Source organism: Haliotis rubra, unplaced genomic scaffold, assembly GCF_003918875.1.
Source record: "Haliotis rubra isolate DU_JTF1 unplaced genomic scaffold, ASM391887v1 Scf779, whole genome shotgun sequence".
NCBI classification, from domain to species: domain Eukaryota; kingdom Metazoa; phylum Mollusca; class Gastropoda; order Lepetellida; family Haliotidae; genus Haliotis; species Haliotis rubra.
In genome coordinates, this window is record NW_025767500.1 from 409,006 (window position 1) to 427,497 (window position 18,492).

The 18,492-nt window shown below is 40.9% G+C and overlaps 1 protein-coding gene across 3 annotated transcripts; it reads left to right on the forward strand.

Moving 5' to 3' along the window:
- Positions 1 to 424: 424 nt before the first annotated feature.
- Positions 425 to 7,505, forward strand: LOC124260825. Of its 3 annotated transcripts, none has more exons than XR_006894183.1 (4): positions 425 to 600; positions 2,404 to 2,531; positions 3,187 to 5,028; positions 5,821 to 7,505. XR_006894183.1 is itself a non-coding variant. In XM_046695145.1 (4 exons), the coding sequence occupies exons 3-4, from the start codon at positions 4,165 to 4,167 to the stop codon at positions 5,821 to 5,823; spliced, it is 867 nt and encodes a 288-aa protein (XP_046551101.1). In that variant the 5' UTR covers positions 492 to 600; positions 2,404 to 2,531; positions 3,187 to 4,164; the 3' UTR covers positions 5,824 to 7,505. The 3 variants fall into 3 exon arrangements, 1 of the variants encoding a protein (XP_046551101.1); XR_006894184.1 differs by having other exon boundaries at positions 2,443 to 2,531; XM_046695145.1 differs by having other exon boundaries at positions 492 to 600.
- Positions 7,506 to 18,492: the final 10,987 nt, after the last annotated feature.

Genomic DNA, 18,492 nt, shown 5'->3' on the forward strand with positions numbered 1-18,492 from the left:
CATACATACATACATACATACATACATACATACATACATACATACATACATACATACATACATACATACATACATACATACATACATACATACATACATACATACATACATACATACATACATACATACATACATACATGCATACTCTCGCTCTCTCAAACTAGGTTTAAAACGTTGTAAACTGCAAGTAACGTATTGCCATATCATGAGTACCAGTCATCACAAAGGACACTTAGAATGTGTGACGGCATCTTGACGTCATAAACATCATCTACCTGTTCCGGTACCTCTCACTTCATAAATATTTATCCACGAAGCAGCAGCGAGGCTAAATCCCCCCCCCCCCTGAAATATTCATGGTGAAAGAATCCCAAATTATCATCAACCAACCAGTCATGCCTGAGAGGTTAATTTGTCGACATCATGTGTCATGCTTATCCGCATCCATGCATGACGAGTCGGAAATCACGACCTCTACCATGACGTTGACATGCACATTATTATAAAACAGTTTCAGATGACGGAGACGTTAGAAGGCCCTTGGATCCGTCAAGTCAACACGAGCGACAGATACTTGTCGGTACAGTAAACAGCCGAAACGTAAGTTTTGTCGAAAGGTCATGTTAATATATGATTGTTTCTGTATACTTGTTTTAAACGTTAAAGAAAGCACAGAACGTTACCCCACATTGTCTTATCATGCAGTTATCCCAAACGGTGGTGTAGATCTGTTTGATGAGGTTTCCAATGCTCTATTTTACTGATTGCATGACATCTGGTATATATGTACATGTACATCAACACCAGCGCTGTAACGAATCACTCGCATGTTGGGAGAGTCGAACTGTATCCCTTAATGAATTCAATTCGTTGCCCGCAATCACAAAAATGGAATATTCACTCTTTTTAACAAAAAGATTGAATTGACTTGAATTGGTGTTATTCATGAAAGTGAGACGTGCAAAGCTGACTATATCCAAGCAAGACAGAATAATAGTCAACACTCTAATAGAATTTAATTAATCTGAGAGTAATGTGGTCAGTGATAATTTTTGCCAACACTGTTAACATGGTCAAACATGTCAAAGAATAATTTGATGTGTTTCACAGATACTGAATAATGCATCAACAGGTGACGTGTTACTGATTTTGGTGCCCACTATTCGTGATATATATCATATTCGCCGCACAGTGGATCCGTTGCAAGCCTACACAGCACTCATTTCACAAAATTTCAAAAGGTTCATAAGAAAACAGTAACCTGTCTATAATGGGGTTGATACAATATCATTAATGCGTTAACGTCCACGCACCCTATGTATCATTCATGTCATTTCATATTTTGTAATAAAACATCACTATTTATATGATATCATAGAGATATAATAGAAACATATACAGATCACATAGGTCAAATGTTGCGGTTGTTTAGTTCCACAAACATCAGTATTCAAGCTATAAGATGGTGACATCATTTGAACATTACTAAGTGCGGCGTAAAGCAGATTCACACCAGTACCACAAACATCAGTATTCAAGCTATAAGATGGTGACATCATTTGAACATTACTAAGTGCGGTACCACAAACATCAGTAAAGCAGATCCACACCAGTGCCACAAACATCAGTATTCAAGCTATAAGATGGTGACATCATTTGAACATTACTAAGTGCGGCGTAAAGCAGATTCACACCAGTACCACAAACATCAGTATTCAAGCTATAAGATGGTGACATCATTTGAACATTACTAAGTGCGGCGTAAAGCACATCCACACCAGTGCCACAAACATCAGTATTCAAGCTATAAGATGGTGACATCATTTGAACATTACTAAGTGCGGCGTAAAGCACATCCACACCAGTGCCACAAACATCAGTATTCAAGCTATAAGATGGTGACATCATTTGAACATTACTAAGTGCGGCGTAAAGCACATCCACACCAGTGCCACAAACATCAGTATTCAAGCTATAAGATGGTGACATCATTTGAACATTACTAAGTGCAGTGCGTAAAGCACATCCACACCAGTACCACAAACATCAGTATTCAAGCTATAAGATGGTGACATCATTTGAACATTACTAAGTGCGGCGTAAAGCAGATCCACACCAGTGCCACAAACATCAGTATTCAAGCTATAAGATGGTGACATCATTTGAACATTACTAAGTGCGGCGTAAAGCAGATCCACACCAGTGCCACAAACATCAGTATTCAAGCTATAAGATGGTGACATCATTTGAACATTACTACTAAGTGCGGCCACAAACATCAGTATTCGTAAGAGACATCAGAACATTACTAAGTGCGGCGTAAAGCAGATTCCCACCAGTGCCACAAACATCAGTATTCCAGCTATTAGATGGTGACATGATTTGTATATTACTGTTAAACAGATATCCCTGGCTTCCAGTTTTCACGTTCCCTCCTTCTAGACAACTGTTCGCAATGCTGCTGGTGATGATGATGTTGCTGACGGTTGTGCAAACAAGGGTAATCTTTCTCCACAAAGAAACAAGCCAAGGTAAAAACTGGTTTTATCGACATCTATTCTTGAATTATTATCCAGCGAAGAAATGACATTGCTAGTCAAGAAAACCAAATAGCCACGATCCGTGTCTCTTGGTTTGATGTTTCTCTAGGTTTGATGTTTCTCTTGGTTTGATGTTTCTCTAGGTTTGATGTGTCTCTAGGTTTGATGTTTCTCTAGGTTTGATATTTCTTTAGGTTTGATATTTCTCTTGGTTTGATGTTTGTCTAGGTTTGATGTTTCTCTAGGTTTGATGTTTCTCTAGGTTTGATGTTTGTCTAGGTTTGATGTTTCTCTAGGTTTGATGTTTGTCTAGGTTTGATGTTTGTCTAGGTTTGATGTTTCTCTTGGTTTGATGTTTGTCTAGGTTTGATGTTTCTCTAGGTTTGATGTTTGTCTAGGTTTGATGTTTCTCTAGGTTTGATGTTTGTCTAGGTTTGATGTTTGTCTAGGTTTGATGTTTCTCTTGGTTTGATGTTTGTCTAGGTTTGATGTTTCTCTTGGTTTGATGTTGCTCTAGGTTTGATATTTCTCTAGGTTTGATATTTCTCTAGGTTTGATGTTTCTCTAGGTTTGATATTTCTTTAGGTTTGATATTTCTCTTGGTTTGATGTTTTTCCTGGTTTGATGTTTCTCTTTCGTTGTTAAGATGCAGTACCACATTACCTAAGAGGGACGCCGAACCCGCCAGATCGTGTTGTATCTAGAGGCGAAGCTGGCTCCCTGCGGTATCTTGGGACACCATGGCCCCATGGGAGGAAACGCACAGACGCCATATTCGACCCTAACTGTGACCCAACAGAAAGGAACGTCAAACTGTTAACAAATAGTGGACGCGTTAATATAGATATCTCACTTAGTCCTGGTCAAGCTTCACAAAATGTCCCTGGCCAACAAAAGAGTAGTAAACACATTGTAAAAAGACCTGGTGTTATATGGAGTAAAAACGTCGATGTCGATGGACGTGCTTTGAAAGATACCTTAAACGACCAGATTGTACAAACTCCATCAGATGGCAGAAAGGGTGGTAAAGCTTTTGAAAGGACACCCGGTGTCACATGGAATACAAAAGATGATGGACGTGTTGGCAAACATAACTCAATTCCTGTCAGTGCTGGGTCAGATTTATGGACACCGGGTGTCAACTTTGAAAAGAGGAGGGGTAGCCATGACGTTGGAAGGAGGCCGGGTGTTCCTTGGAGTAGAACAGTGGATGGTGGAAGGTTCCCTAGTTCGACAGTGAATCGTGCAATGGGTGCAAAACAATTTGATGTTGACATAAATCCAATGATGGATTTTATTGGAACTGTAGTCCCTTTTTACAGGCCTAGGACAGGACCTGGGGCTCCGACACCATTACGAATTCTATCTCACATTCATCATTCTCATGGTCAATGGCCAGAACACAGCCATGTCCTCAGACACTTTAGTTTCTTACGCGGGTCAGGGAGACACACTCAAACAAGTAACCCTTCCCCGTTCATTGTGCAACGTTTGCTGGTGACACCCAAACCAATACGTGGTGTGTTACCTCGTCTGTTAGGACCAGTCCCAGCATGCAACCCTTCCAACTAGTACACCTACGGTATCGATAACCAACAGACAGTTTGTGCCTGACATCAGAGCCATGTCAGGTCATACTCCTACAGTCTTAGGAGACGGTACCAACAAAAGTAGAAACAGAAAAATCAATAGAATAAACCAATCGTTAGGTTCTATGGAAATTGAGAATATAAACAGGGTCTCGTCTACTTCTAGCACTGTCACGCCGTTTAAAATAGCCACTGCTATATCCCTTGAGGTCAGTACTGCCAAACCCTTTGAAATGAGAACCGCCACACCACTTGAAGAAGGTACTGCCAAACCCTTTGAAGTAAGAACCGCCACCCGTCTTGAAGCGCGTACTATCACGCCGTCTGAAAAGAGCGATGTTACTCCATCAATCAACACTGCCACACCGTTTGAAGTAAGATCTGCCATACACCCTGAAGTCAACACTGCCAAACCCTTTGAAGTAAGAACCGCAACACCCCTTGAAGCGAGTACTGCCAAACCCTTTGAAGTAAGAACCGCAACACCCTTTGAAGCGAGTACTGCCAAACCCTTTGAAGTAAGAACCGCCTCACATCCTGAAATCAACATTGCCACGTCCCTTGAAGTGAGTTCTGCCAAACCCATGGAAGTAAGAACCGCCACTCCCCTTGGAACACAAACTATCACGTCCTTTGAAGGAAGTACCTTCCCAAATTCTGTACAGAGCACGGGCCTACCCTCAACGATGAGCCCTTCCTCAGTGATGACTCCGACAGCAGATGCACAGGATGTGGAAATCAGACACTTTGATGGCCTGATTTTCGGTACGTCTGGCACTTTAGCCTCCAATGCGTTACTTCACGAGCGACTTAGCAGCCAGTGGCAGTCTCTTGGACAACGTATGCAGGAGATAGCTAATAAGGTCAACGGTGGAGGGACGGTCACACAACAAACCAGGGTAGGTCATCTCTTTCATGAGTTTTTCATAACTTAAGTAAGGAAGCTTAAGGCCATATTACATTTACACGTACTCGTGTTCAGAATCCAACCATGGTCTTCGGCTTGACAAGTGATTCACGCAATACATAGAAAAATATTCAGATAAGCCAAATTACTTACTGAAGCAAAATGTAAAAATCGTAAACAATAACATGCAAGTCATGTTCATGCCAGGAAAAAAATATGACACATTGTTGTTCTATCATCCTTGGGATTGGGTAAATGCCACACATAAAGGGATGTCATAGTATATTTCAATTTAAAGTTTTTAAGCTCTTAACATTTCATTTAGAATTTTCTAACATTTCCTTTCTGACCTTCAATGTAGCACAAAAATAAAAATAAATTCAGACTGTGTGATGTTTAAATCCTTGGCTTAGCTGAGGATATTTATCGTGTACGAAATGGTAGCTTGGTGATGTGTCGAATTGGTTTTCAGCTGTTATAGTTTAAAGCAATTATGTTACATTATTAGTAGCCTCTGTTTACGACATGTTGTCATCATCTTGTCATCAGATGCCATCGCATCCCAGTTGCGTACATTTATATTAATGATATTAATCACTGGATTATCTAGTCTAGAATATTTGCAGACCGCCGTATAATAGCTGGAATATTGAACATAGAGATTTTTTCTGGGTTACATCTTCTTTTTATTCTCGAGTACAACGTTTCAGGGCTTGTTCTGGCCAATAACAAACAATGTACATCATCTTGTCATCAAAGATGCTCTTATACTTTTATTATCCAGTGAAAGAACTATACTCTTTGCGGCTGTGCTTGACTTCACTGCGTGAGGGACACAACACGACACAACAAACAGTGGAGTGAAGGTAGACAACAAGTACATCTGTTCACGGTGACAACATACAAGCGACAAGGATCATCTACGTGTCTGGTTGATGTATATTCGTCCTGTCAAGGAACCCAAGGGAAACTCGACCTTGACCATCCTATTTCGGACATGAGATTATACGTTTTGCTGAATACCTTCGCACTGACGGGGACTAGCATAACAGTTCAGAGGATCAGCTGTCATCCCTTACACGCCATGATGGTGGTCTGTTCTGGAATTCCATTGTCATTTAAGTGCCATCTTGGTAGTTTTCCATTGATAGCTATTTGTTATTATGTGGTGTGACATAATGCTCATCCAGTGATTGAGGTATAACAACATGTAGTTCTGTTGAGTAAGCAGTTTAAACATTGTTACAATGCATCAGCTACAGAACGTATTGCGGTCTTAGACAGACAAAAATATAGCCCAGCTATGTCGGAGTCAGAAATAACCTACTTATATTACGCCAGCTGGTAAATAATCGATCTTATAATGTATTGATATTAGTTGGGGATACGTTGAATCTTTTTTAAACGTGTCTGCAGGTTATTGCTTGAAATGAAGGGACTGTCGCTCTCGACAGAAATTGGAACCGTCTTGTACTACAATTACTATACGTACTTATGTTTTAATTTAACCTGAATTAAGCTCTATAACCAGTTTGGTCAGGTGACGATATGCTGTTTATTCTCAGCAGTACGACCACAGTACCCTGTCAACACGATGGCACCGGACCCGATAGTAAATAGTTCATCTAGACATCTTCCTCTACAGAAACACCGTTGGTGCGGCGATAAGCAACATTCATTTTGTATAGCCATGAGTGAGTGAGTGAGTGAGTGAGTTCATCGAGTGATTGAGCGAGTGAGTGAGTGGGGTGGGTTTAGGGAAAGCCCGAAAGCTATGCTACTTCGATGATACCAACGAGCACGGGCATGCTGCTGACAAACCTATTAACAGATTACGGCCACGATCATACTTTCCTGGCGTGTCCAAGGTACGCAACTCTGTACAGCACATTGCGGCGCCTAATGATACTGGGCCACCCTTGCCCCGATGAAGCGGTTGAGGTAGTGGGGTCCCATTCCGACTAGGATCTCCTTTTTTGCGCCTTTTTTAAACTATTATTTTAGCTTTAGTAATCGATACAGACTTATACTATGAATATGCTTGGACAGTGGAAATACTATTGATGTATTATTTATACTGGTATTTTGTGTGACATTTGTAAGATAGACTTTATGTGTTTCTGATTTGTGTGTTTCAGTGAGTACCGGATACTTTAACATGGCATTAGTCCGCAGCATAAACAGATATTCATTTTACAGCAGTTAATAAAAGGTCTCATTATTAACATAAAGATACTGTATTATGTATTACGGCAAGCTGTTCTTGTGTGATGTATTGTTTATGTTACAAATGTATGGTTGATCGCAGATAAAACAGTGGATCGATATTATATTGGTGTTTTGGTTGCTGTTGTTGCAATTTGTAAATATAGATACTTAAACAGCTGGGCAATGATCGATCTCTCACAGCGCTAATATCGCTTTGATTAGCCAGTAGCCAACAGTTTAAATAAAACTCAATTATGCATATTAAGTGTTTGCTTTTTGGATTCAAAAGAAGGTTTTGAAAGTGAGCGAGTGAGTGAGTTTAGTTTCACGCCGCTTTTAGCAATATTCCAGCAATATCACGGCGGGGACACTAGAAATGGGCTTCACATATTGTACCCATGTGGGGAATCGAACCAGCGTGACGAGTGAACGCTTTAACCACTAGGCTACCCCACCGCCCCAGGTTTAAGAAGAAAAGGTATTTTCAAAATTTGATTTTAAACTGATTAACCCTAATCGGTTACTTAGTTCAAGACGTAAGGATACTCATTTTACCAGAGTGAAGGAATGAGTAAGGATGGTTTTATGCGACTTTTAGCAATATTCCACGATATCATGCGGGGGACAGTTAATGAAACTGTCTACAAAAGCTGACGAATGTTATTTGCATACCATTAGCATAACTGTCATATTCAATACCTGCGGAACCAGATGTATCCAACGAACAAATCCTAAAATCATACTCCAGCATTTTTCATTTTAACCTTGTATCGTTACACATTCCCTCAATGTGTCAAGCAGGCTCTGTAGCTCACTTAAATTCCGGAAATGTTATATCAGATCATTGAGGCAATAAAATGTTGATAAGATTACAAAAGTGACAACGGTTTTTACAGTACAGGCATACATTCATGAACTTACTGATTGCTACATGAAACCAAGACCTCAGTTTCCAGCTGTTCGTAAGCATGTGCACGTCCGACTTAGTTTGTATTCCCCATCCTCAGCTTGCGCTTTTCAGGTGAACACTGACTGCGTTACACGCCAATTTCTGTCCAGAATATTCCATAATAATCTACGGATGACACACACCTTGACCTAATTGTTGATCCTCATGATATTATGCATATTCATTGCCTCAACTCATGATGAGTGAGTGAGTGAGTTAAAATTTAAAGTCACATTGGCAATATTTCAGCCATATCGTGACTAAAACAACATATATATATATTAACAATAATTAAAGATAGAGTATAAAATCCTGTCAACGAAGGATAGTAAAACAACTAGAATATCACAGATATAAATGTAAAACTAGTAATTAAATCTAAAACATTTTAGCTTTTAGAGGACAACACAATATAAAATAGGCTATAGATCACCAGCAACTGAAGGTAGTTCACCATACTAGGGACCATGGGGACTTACAGTACCTGTGCTACCTGCATGGACCCTAGTTGGATTTACAACATCCCTTCAGCCGCTGGCGATTGTAGGAAAATTTAGCCGGAAGTTAAAAGCACAAAAATACTACGATTAAAATGTGGTAAATTTACATTTAACTTTGAAAGTTTTGGGACTTACGTACCAACTCATGATGATATACAGTGTATGCGACATATAGCACGCACGCACGCACGCACGCACGCACGCACGCACGCACGCACGCACACACACACACACACATACACACACACACAAATATATATAATATTAATCAACCGTAATCACTCCCTGAAGTTAAAGTTGTTAAATGCTTAGGGGGAAACTAGTGTTGAGTCAATATCTTGTTGGTTGATTGCTTTGCTGTTGAACGCCGCACTCAGCAATCTTTCAGCTATATGGCGGCGGTCGGTCGTCTGTAAATAATCGAGTCCGGACCAGACAATGCAGTGATCAATATCATGAGCATCGATATATATGGTGTTTGTTTTGTGTGTGTGTGTGTGTGTGTGTGTGCGCGTGCGCGTGCGTCAGAATTAACAGAAAACTATGGTCTGTAATGATATAGTTCACTCCACCAGTATGTACACTGTCCACTACACCACACGTCGAGTAGCACTGATTGTGCCACAGGTAATAATATGGCCATGCTCAATAACTCACTGACTGACTCACTGACTGATTCACGACTGACTGACTCACTGACTGATTCACGACTGACTGACTCACTGACTGATTCACGACTGACTGACTCACTGACTGACTCACGACTGACTGACTCACTAACTGACTCACTGACTAACTCACTGACTGACTCACTGGCTGACTCATGACTGATTCACTGACTGACTGACTGACTGACTGATGACTGATTCACTGACTGACTCACTGACTGACTCACTGACTGTCTCATGACTGATTCACTGACTGACTGACTGACTCATGACTGACTCACTGACTGACTCATGACTGACTGACTGACTGACTGACTGACTCATGACTGACTCACTGACTGACTCACTGACTGACTCGCTCAGTCACTCACTGTGCAACAACTTGCCGAGTCCTCTCCACAACATGCCAGGTTCATTTATGATTTGAGGTGCAAATATGTCAAAGCCAGCTAGCTAACTGTAAAACGTATTTATTCCATTTTCAAATACAGTCAGTGTGCAGCACTTTCTCTTTGAATTCCGCCCAGTATTCCGTAGGTCTCTCGTGACAGTTATTGTTCAACGCCATAATCAAGATACAGTATGAATCCAGTTAGTGAGCTATCCCAGACATGGCCAACCTACACCAGAATTACGCGTAAGTTCAACCAACTTCGAAATACGCCTAGTCAATCATTGTATGGCCATGCTCAATGTCAATAAAGCGTCTGGTCTGACCTCCGTCCTGCACGCTTGACCGAGTTTAGGTTCGTCTTTCTGAATAGGGCCATTACACACACAGGCCCATGGGATAAAGTTCATAAACCGGATTGTATTTCAGACCATACTGTCAGTGGCCTTGTACATTCCCATAGTTCAGTGTGTTCCGTCTGAACGGGCATCGTATACACAAAATTTGCGTGTGTCGAATATGGCAGGCTGCTTCACATAATTGTACCAGTGAAACATGTAATCTGTTGAATTTTGTCTTTGCACATTCTGTAAGTTAGAATCCAAGTGTGTGGTCCATCTTTCTGGGAATGAAGAGAAAATAGGTCTTCTTGACGAAAACTGTCCGTGATAATTATATACTCATGCCAATAATGGTTGTCACCCCATCCCCAACCCCAACACCCCACACCCCACCCGCACCCCCTCTCCAATAAAAATTTGAAGGGGTGACAACCATTATTGGCATGAGTATATTAAGTTGCTCACATGCAGTAATTCCGATGAAACCTCACACTTGTGAAGCCAATCTATGTGTATTAAGAAATGCATTTATTTATTCATATATATTCATGGTCAGTATTCGCCTCATGCGTTGTGTGTACAAGAGTTTCATCTCTGTGTTTTTGACCACGCTGGTTTTGTTTAAGGTTAAGTTGGTCACTGGAAGAACTGGTTCACCGTGGCCCAGAACGAGTGGTTCGACAAGTTGTATGAGGAGAAGATGGCTGATTGTCCGTTGTCCTTCAAGTATACAGCAGAGTAGAAGTAGAGGAGTTCCGGGTCTGTGGCAATACTTTGTAAACCTTGCTTCTCATTTCAGCCAGAATGTATTTTGTTGTAATAAAATACATCCAGATACTCAACGAACATACAGTATGAATATGGATCAACAAAGATTTTTGGTTTTATCATATGCCACGAACCTGATTCGCAAAATAACATCCATCCATATTCATGCACCTTCACCTCACACAGGCATATGCTCGTGTTTAACGTGTCTCTAACATCAAATACCCCAGACACTGACTGTAAGCAAAATGGTGTTTATACTCCCTTTACAAATTTTTGTAGGATACACTATGAACCAGTCAGATGCCAACATTCTAACATGGAAGTATACCAATACCATTGGATATGTTTTGGTTTGACATTTCCGTTCGAACCGAAACTTTTCGTCCTCCGGGCAAACGGTCTGTTCGCTAAAGAACGGTAAATGCCAATAGCGGCATGACGCTAGACTGTGGAACTATGTGAAATAGCGGCATGTGCAGTCTGTAAATGAATTGTATGGATGCCAGTTGACAGAATAACAGAAACGGACGTAAAATAATTATAAAATACGTGCTTTCTCCTTTACTCAACGTGCATAACATAAATCTTTAAAAGATGAAACTCATAACGTTTTAGCAAATTTTGATCATACCGCACTATAAAATGGATACCCCATACGCAATGAACTGACTTCGAGAAGATCAGTCCTTGTTGACCCGTATTGTCCATCACTAGGCACGGTAGTAACTGTTACAAGTAGCATAGTTTAATGTATTTTCTTATGAAGCGGCAGGGATATCACTAAAATATTGTACAAAACGGCGTGAAACAACACTGACTCACTGACTGACTCATGACTGACTGACTGACTCACTCACTGACTGTCTCACTGACTGATTCACTGACTGATTCACGACTGACTCACTGACTGATTCACTGAGGGACTCACTGATTGATTCACTGATTGACTCACTGACTGACTAACAGACTCATGACTGACTCACTGACTCACTGACTGACTGACTGGCTTATCAACTGACTGACTGACTGATTCACTGGCTTATCAACTGACTGACTCACTGACTGATTCACTGACTGATCCACTGACTGACTCACTGACTGATTCACCGACTGACTCACTGACTGACTCATGTCTGACTGACTCACTGACTAACTGACTGACTCACTGACTGACTGATTCACTAACTGCCTCACTGACTGCCTCACTGACCGACTAACTGACTGATTTACTGACTGACTCACTGACTGACTCATAATTGACTCACTGACTGACTTACTAACTGACTGACTCACTAACTGACTCACTGACTGACTCACAGACTGACTGATTCACTAACTGCCACACTGACTGCCTCACTGACTGCCTCACTGACCGACTCACTGACTTACTGACTGATTCACTGACTGATTCACAGACTGACTCACTGACTGATTCACAACTGACCGACTCACAGACTGACTCACTGACTGACTCACTGACCGATTCACTGACCGACTCACTGACTGATTCACTGACTGACTGACTCACTCACTATCTAACTGACTGACTGACTCACTGACCGACTCGCTGATCGACTCACTGACCGACTCACAGACTGACTCACTAACTGATTCGCTGACCGACTCACTGACCGACTCACTGACTGACTCACTGACTGATTCACTGACTGACCGACTCACTAACTGACTCACTGACCGACTCATTAACTGACTCACTGATTCACGACTGACTGACTCACTAACTGACTCACTGACTGACTCATGACTGACTCATAGACTGATTCACTGACTGACTCACTGACTGACTCATAACTGACTCACTGAGTGACTCATGACTGACTTACTGGCTGACTCATAACTGACTCACAGACTGACTCAATGACTGACTCATGACTGACTCATAGACTGACTCACGACTGGCTCATGACTGACTTACTGGCTGACTCATGACTGACTCACAGACTGATTCACAGACTGATTCACTGACTGACTCATGACTGACTCACTGGCTGACTCATAACTGACTCAAAGATTGATTCACTGACTGACTCACTGGCTGACTCATGACTGACTCACAGACTGATTCACTGACTGACTCACTGGCTGACTCGCTCAGTCACTCACTGTGCAACAACTTGCCGAGTCCTCTCCACAACATGCCAGGTTCATTTATGATTTGAGGTGCAAATATGTCAAAGACAGCTAACTGTAAAACGTATTTATTCCATTTTCAAATTACAGTCAGTGTGCAGCACTTTCTCTTTGAATTCCGCCCAGTATTCCGTAGGTCTCTCGTGTAGGGTGTTACTGAAATAGACAGTTATTGTTCAATACCATAATAAAGATACAGTATGAATCCAGTTAGTGAGCTATCGTAGACATGGCCAACCTACACCAGAATTACGCGTAAGTTCAACCAACTTCGAAATACGCCTAGTCAATCCTTGTAATGGTCAAAATGTTGATTTCCATTTATTTCAGTTAAAATGGCGCAATTGGTTAAGGAAGTAACCAATTTACTTGTCGATGTGGACATCATCAGGTCACTCGTGACTGATCGTTTTGATACGATGCCACGGCGAGGGACACCACAGCGGGGGACACACTGTACCCATGTGGGGAATCGAACCCGGGTCTTCGGCGTGACGAGCGAACGTTTTAACACTAGGCTACCCCATCGAGCCAATCACGGTTTGAACACAAACGAACCCTAAACAATCGGAAACACATTTAACGTACGTACCCAGTCAAATTGCCGAGATGGATAAAAACTCGAAAAGCGTCTACCGAGACCAAGTCTCCGGTTCTTCCTCAACTGACTCAACCGTCTGCTCCCAAACATGTCTGTGCGTCGCCTGCCTCCAAGGATGCCACCGTATCCATCATATCTATTGTTCAACAACCTGCTGCTGAAACCCTGACGGTCGCTTCTCACAACAGCCATTCTACTTCCGGTACGACCGCGTGACATTCTTCTTCCGGTGCTGGACGTGTACGAGGTGGATCTCTTCCGGCCTGAATAACGATTGGTCGTATCAATGGCATGTCAAGCATTTCATGTAAATAGTGTCCAATTTATGCTAAATTCTGTTTTTGTTTGTAATTAAAAGACGAGTACTTTGAAAAATATTTCGGTTACATCGGTGAGTTCGTCTTGCTTATTAGTTGTCTAACGCCGCACTCAATAACGGACTATATGCAGACATGATTTGAAGAAAATGAAAATAATTTCACTTACGTTGTGTCCTTGTTTGAGATAAATCTGAAGAAAGAAACTGAGTTGTTAATACGTAGTATTACATAACGTAGTTAAAATATACATGTAGTTGAATAATGCATGCATCGATGGTGATAATTTAAGGAATTATAGGGGTAGAAAAATAAAAGTGTCGCAAAATAAAAATAAAATGTCTTCGTTTTACATAATCAAAGTGAGCTTATATATCATTACACTTAGCATGTTTAAATGTACTAATTACATTTACAAATAAAATTACATAAGCATTAGGCGCTGTCAGAAGTGAAGAGGAAATATAAAAACAATGTATCCAATTTTGCATTGTCTGCGTCGCTTAATCATATTTAAAGGGTGGAGATTAAGTCAGAACATAAATCTAAATTTGTTATTTGTTCCTCAAAGTGTCATGATTGAGATGAGTTAACGTTGTCAAAATACTCTTTAAAAAATTATAATTGGGAAATGATATATTGAATATTAAACTTGATCGATTTTGCGATAAAAGAACACCACTAAAGAAAACTGTGCCCTAAGCTGATCGGTCACCAGTTTCTTTAGTCGGGGGCAATTCCACATTTAAACAGCTGTAGTTTTTTTAAACCTCCGCGGTGACCATGATATATTTTCGAATAAACCTCATATCATGTGGTAACTCAGCATTTCGCGGAAATTGCAGGCATCACTTTATGGAATTACAGCGAGTCGTCTGCAGAAGTTCCGCACTGTATCTCAAGAGTTCGCTGAAATTCCGCAGAAGGGGAACCTAGGGAGCATTATGTTTGAACAATTCTACCGTGACTGGAAGGAGGCTGTTGGAACATGGTTACAGGGTATAGTGGGAAGGCTGCCTGGATGTTGTTGTAGTCGGGATAAGCAGCCTGAAGTTGTTGGTGATGGTTGTCGACGCCGCTGATACGACGGCCGTTCCTGTACAGGTGACGGAATCGTGGCTGAAGATACGCGGCTTTGGGGTTGTTACTGACGTTGCGAGGCGCAGTTGGTCGAGCTGCCCATGTTGCCGAAAATATTGCAAGTACCACAACCGCCAAAACATTCAACATCCTTCCGCTGGCACCTGCAAGTAACACCATGGATATTAAGGTGATATTAGGCTGACCTCTATAAGTCTTATAAGCATAGGAATCTCTGTTCTTCTACACAACGACCCGTGAAGGTCCGGGTTAGAATGAACCTTCAGTAACTCATGCTTGTCATAAGAGGCGACTAACGGGATTGGGTGGTCAGGCTCGCTGACTTGGTTGGCACATGTCATCGGTCCCCAACTGCGCAGATCGATACTCACGATGTTGATCACTGGATTCTGAAATATATTCCGCATATACGTTCTGTTTGGTGCAAGATGTTGGCCTTCTATTGCGGATGATACTTGCAATTGTTAAAGATGAACGACTGACCTATTCAGTAAACATCATAACACGTCCGTTGAATTGCACAGGACAACTGACAGTCTGTTTTAGTTTTAATGCCTGGTCGTGAAGACTCAGAAAGATTCATATGTGGGTTCACTGGAAAGCTTCAAATTGGTCTGTTTTTAGTCGTTTTCTTTCTTCTTGCAATAATTAAAAAATATAGATTGTATATTGACAGTGTGTAAACCATGATTCTGATTCTGACAAGGATTATCTGTAGCTAATCATGCATAGGTCTTCATTATTGTTTACATAATCTATTACATCTTTGGACCCGTTAAGGTCTTCAGCAGAATTGGCCTTTCTGTGTTGTGCCATGGCTGTGACATATTGTTGTAAATCTTGCTTGTTGTTCGATAACATTGCACCGGGATGTCTGGTTCAGTAATTCATCTGAATGGTTGTTATCGTGTCCCGATAGTTGGATTCATTACTCATGTTATCCGAGGAGATCCAGGTTAGAATTGGTCTTCAGCAACCCATGTTTGTCGTAAGAGGCGACTAACGGGATCGGGTGGTCAGGCACACTGACTTGGTTGACAAATGTCATCGGTTCCCAATTGCGCAGATCAATGCTCACGATGTTGATCACTGGATTGTCTGGTCCAGACTCGATTATTTACAGACCGCCGCCATATAGCTGGAATTTTGCTGAGTGCGGCGTAAAACTAAACTCACTCACTCACTCTTTACTGATAACCATAGGAATCTCTGTTCTTCTACACAGCAATAGTAATTCACAATTATGTAACTGAATCATTCAGACCATCGATCACTCGATTGTCTGGTTTGTTTACAAGCTGCCATTGCATGGCAAGAGGTTTTAGGGGGGACATTGTGTAAATGGTGGGTGCTACCCGTTGGGCAGAACATGCTGAACTGATCCCGAAAGTGCCTTCGTGGAAATTATGATAATTTAATCCCATCATAGCCCGTAGTGATGAAGGCAACTCTGACATCACAGTTTGCAACCGATGTTTTGCCGCTCTACAAGGTGTCCGCATCGAAAGTGTCGCAAAATATTATTTTGAAAACCAGAATATTATGCACACATTTATTTGTGCACCACCCAAAACAATGTTTCTCATTGAACACAACTAAAAACAACATTATGATATTATTGAAATACATTTACCACCATTTCAACAGTACAAACCCACCAACAACAATACGATACTGTTAGAACAGATATGCCCGTTATGCTGTAGTGTTAACATGGTACAAATCAAGACCAGAACGGCATGATTTACATAGATATACCACTATTATAGTACCATGAAACAAACCACTATTGCAACAAGAAAAATACCATCATTATTTTACTATTCAAAAAAGACGTTACACTGTTGCATCAGTAGGGACGCTAATATGTGGACCATTTTGTAGTGGAAACAGATTTTATGATATTGCAACACTACAAAACAACATCGTCATAATGCTAATGAGTGAGTGAGTATGGTTTTACGCCGCTTTTAGCAATATTCCAGCAATATCACGGCGGGGGACACCAGAAATGGGTTTCACATATTGTACCCATGTGGGGAATCGAACCCGGGTCTTTAGCGTGACGAGCAGACGCTTTAACCACTAGGCTACCCCACCGCCCCTAATGCTAAAACCCAACAGCACTATTATTACATTCAAATAGATGTATCTGAATTGCATGGCCATTGCGGTATCAAGATGAAAATATTGTAACCCCCTAGTTTTCAAATCCTTATTCGATATGCTGTCAAAGAATAAAAACCCCAATAACACCACATTACAGAATGAAACGGGTAGGCATGACAAATCTCGAAAGGAAAAAAATCTGATTACATAATGCCATTTAGAAAGTGGTCAAATGTAACATATGTAACCACTAGGCTACCCAACCGCCCCAAACCAGCCATGAGAACTACATAGCTATACTATACTAATTGATCGCTGAAACTCGAATGACACCAGGTGTTCGCAAAAAGGGTAAGCATGCTGAGTGCTTCTTCTAACAGAGCAGAACGAAACACAGACATTGTCGGCATATCGCCATACCTGGGTACACATCAGTTACTCTGATATATACTGAACATCATTGAAAACGCACCAGTCTGAAATTACAGAATGTATGTGTGAGGAGTTGAAACGGGTAGGCATGACAACTCTCGAATAGAAAAATTCTGATTACACAATGCCATTTAGAAAGTGGTCAAATGTAACATATTTACTAGAATTTGTACTTTACTAAGAAAGTGTAATCCCAAATATAACATATGTTAGAAACATTCTCAATGGATATCCGTATGACACCTTAAAACAAGGTATATCTTGATAAAGAACACATGTAAACAGTTAGCACTGTGTGTTACAGTTCGCTATGCCTATCGATATTATCGATGTTTTAGGAAGAAAACAAACAAGATTATTGGGTTTTGAAAACCGAAAATGAAGGTTGAGGTACAACTACAAGTTATGTTTATCACAGAGTTGGATTATCTGTTGACTTTGAAGTAAATACTATACAATAGTAACGAGGTCCTACCTATAAGGGTTTCTCCGACTGTTGTTGCAGGAAACACAGCTTGCGTTCAATCTTTATATACAGTGTCGGTGATCTTGACGAGTCGCTCGTGTGTACGTATGAAGGAATACATGGTGTATCTTGTCATAATGTCAATCAAATACAGTTTATGAAGCCAGCAGACCACATTGACAGTACACTTGACAGTAATGTCATGAACTTGCAGTGGGGTAAACAGGTCATTTTCCCGGATCAATCAATCATACACACTGTATATCATCATTGACATGATTATGTATAAAAAAGATAAAGCGAATTGTCTTCTTATTCTGGTGCTATTTGTTTTAGAATCATGTTTGAGCACTGACTTGAAAATACCTGCATATTTTCTGTATTTTCTTCTCTCACTTCCCCTCTCTACCTCATAAGTACCCGTGAAGATCAGGGTTAGAATATTGATCTT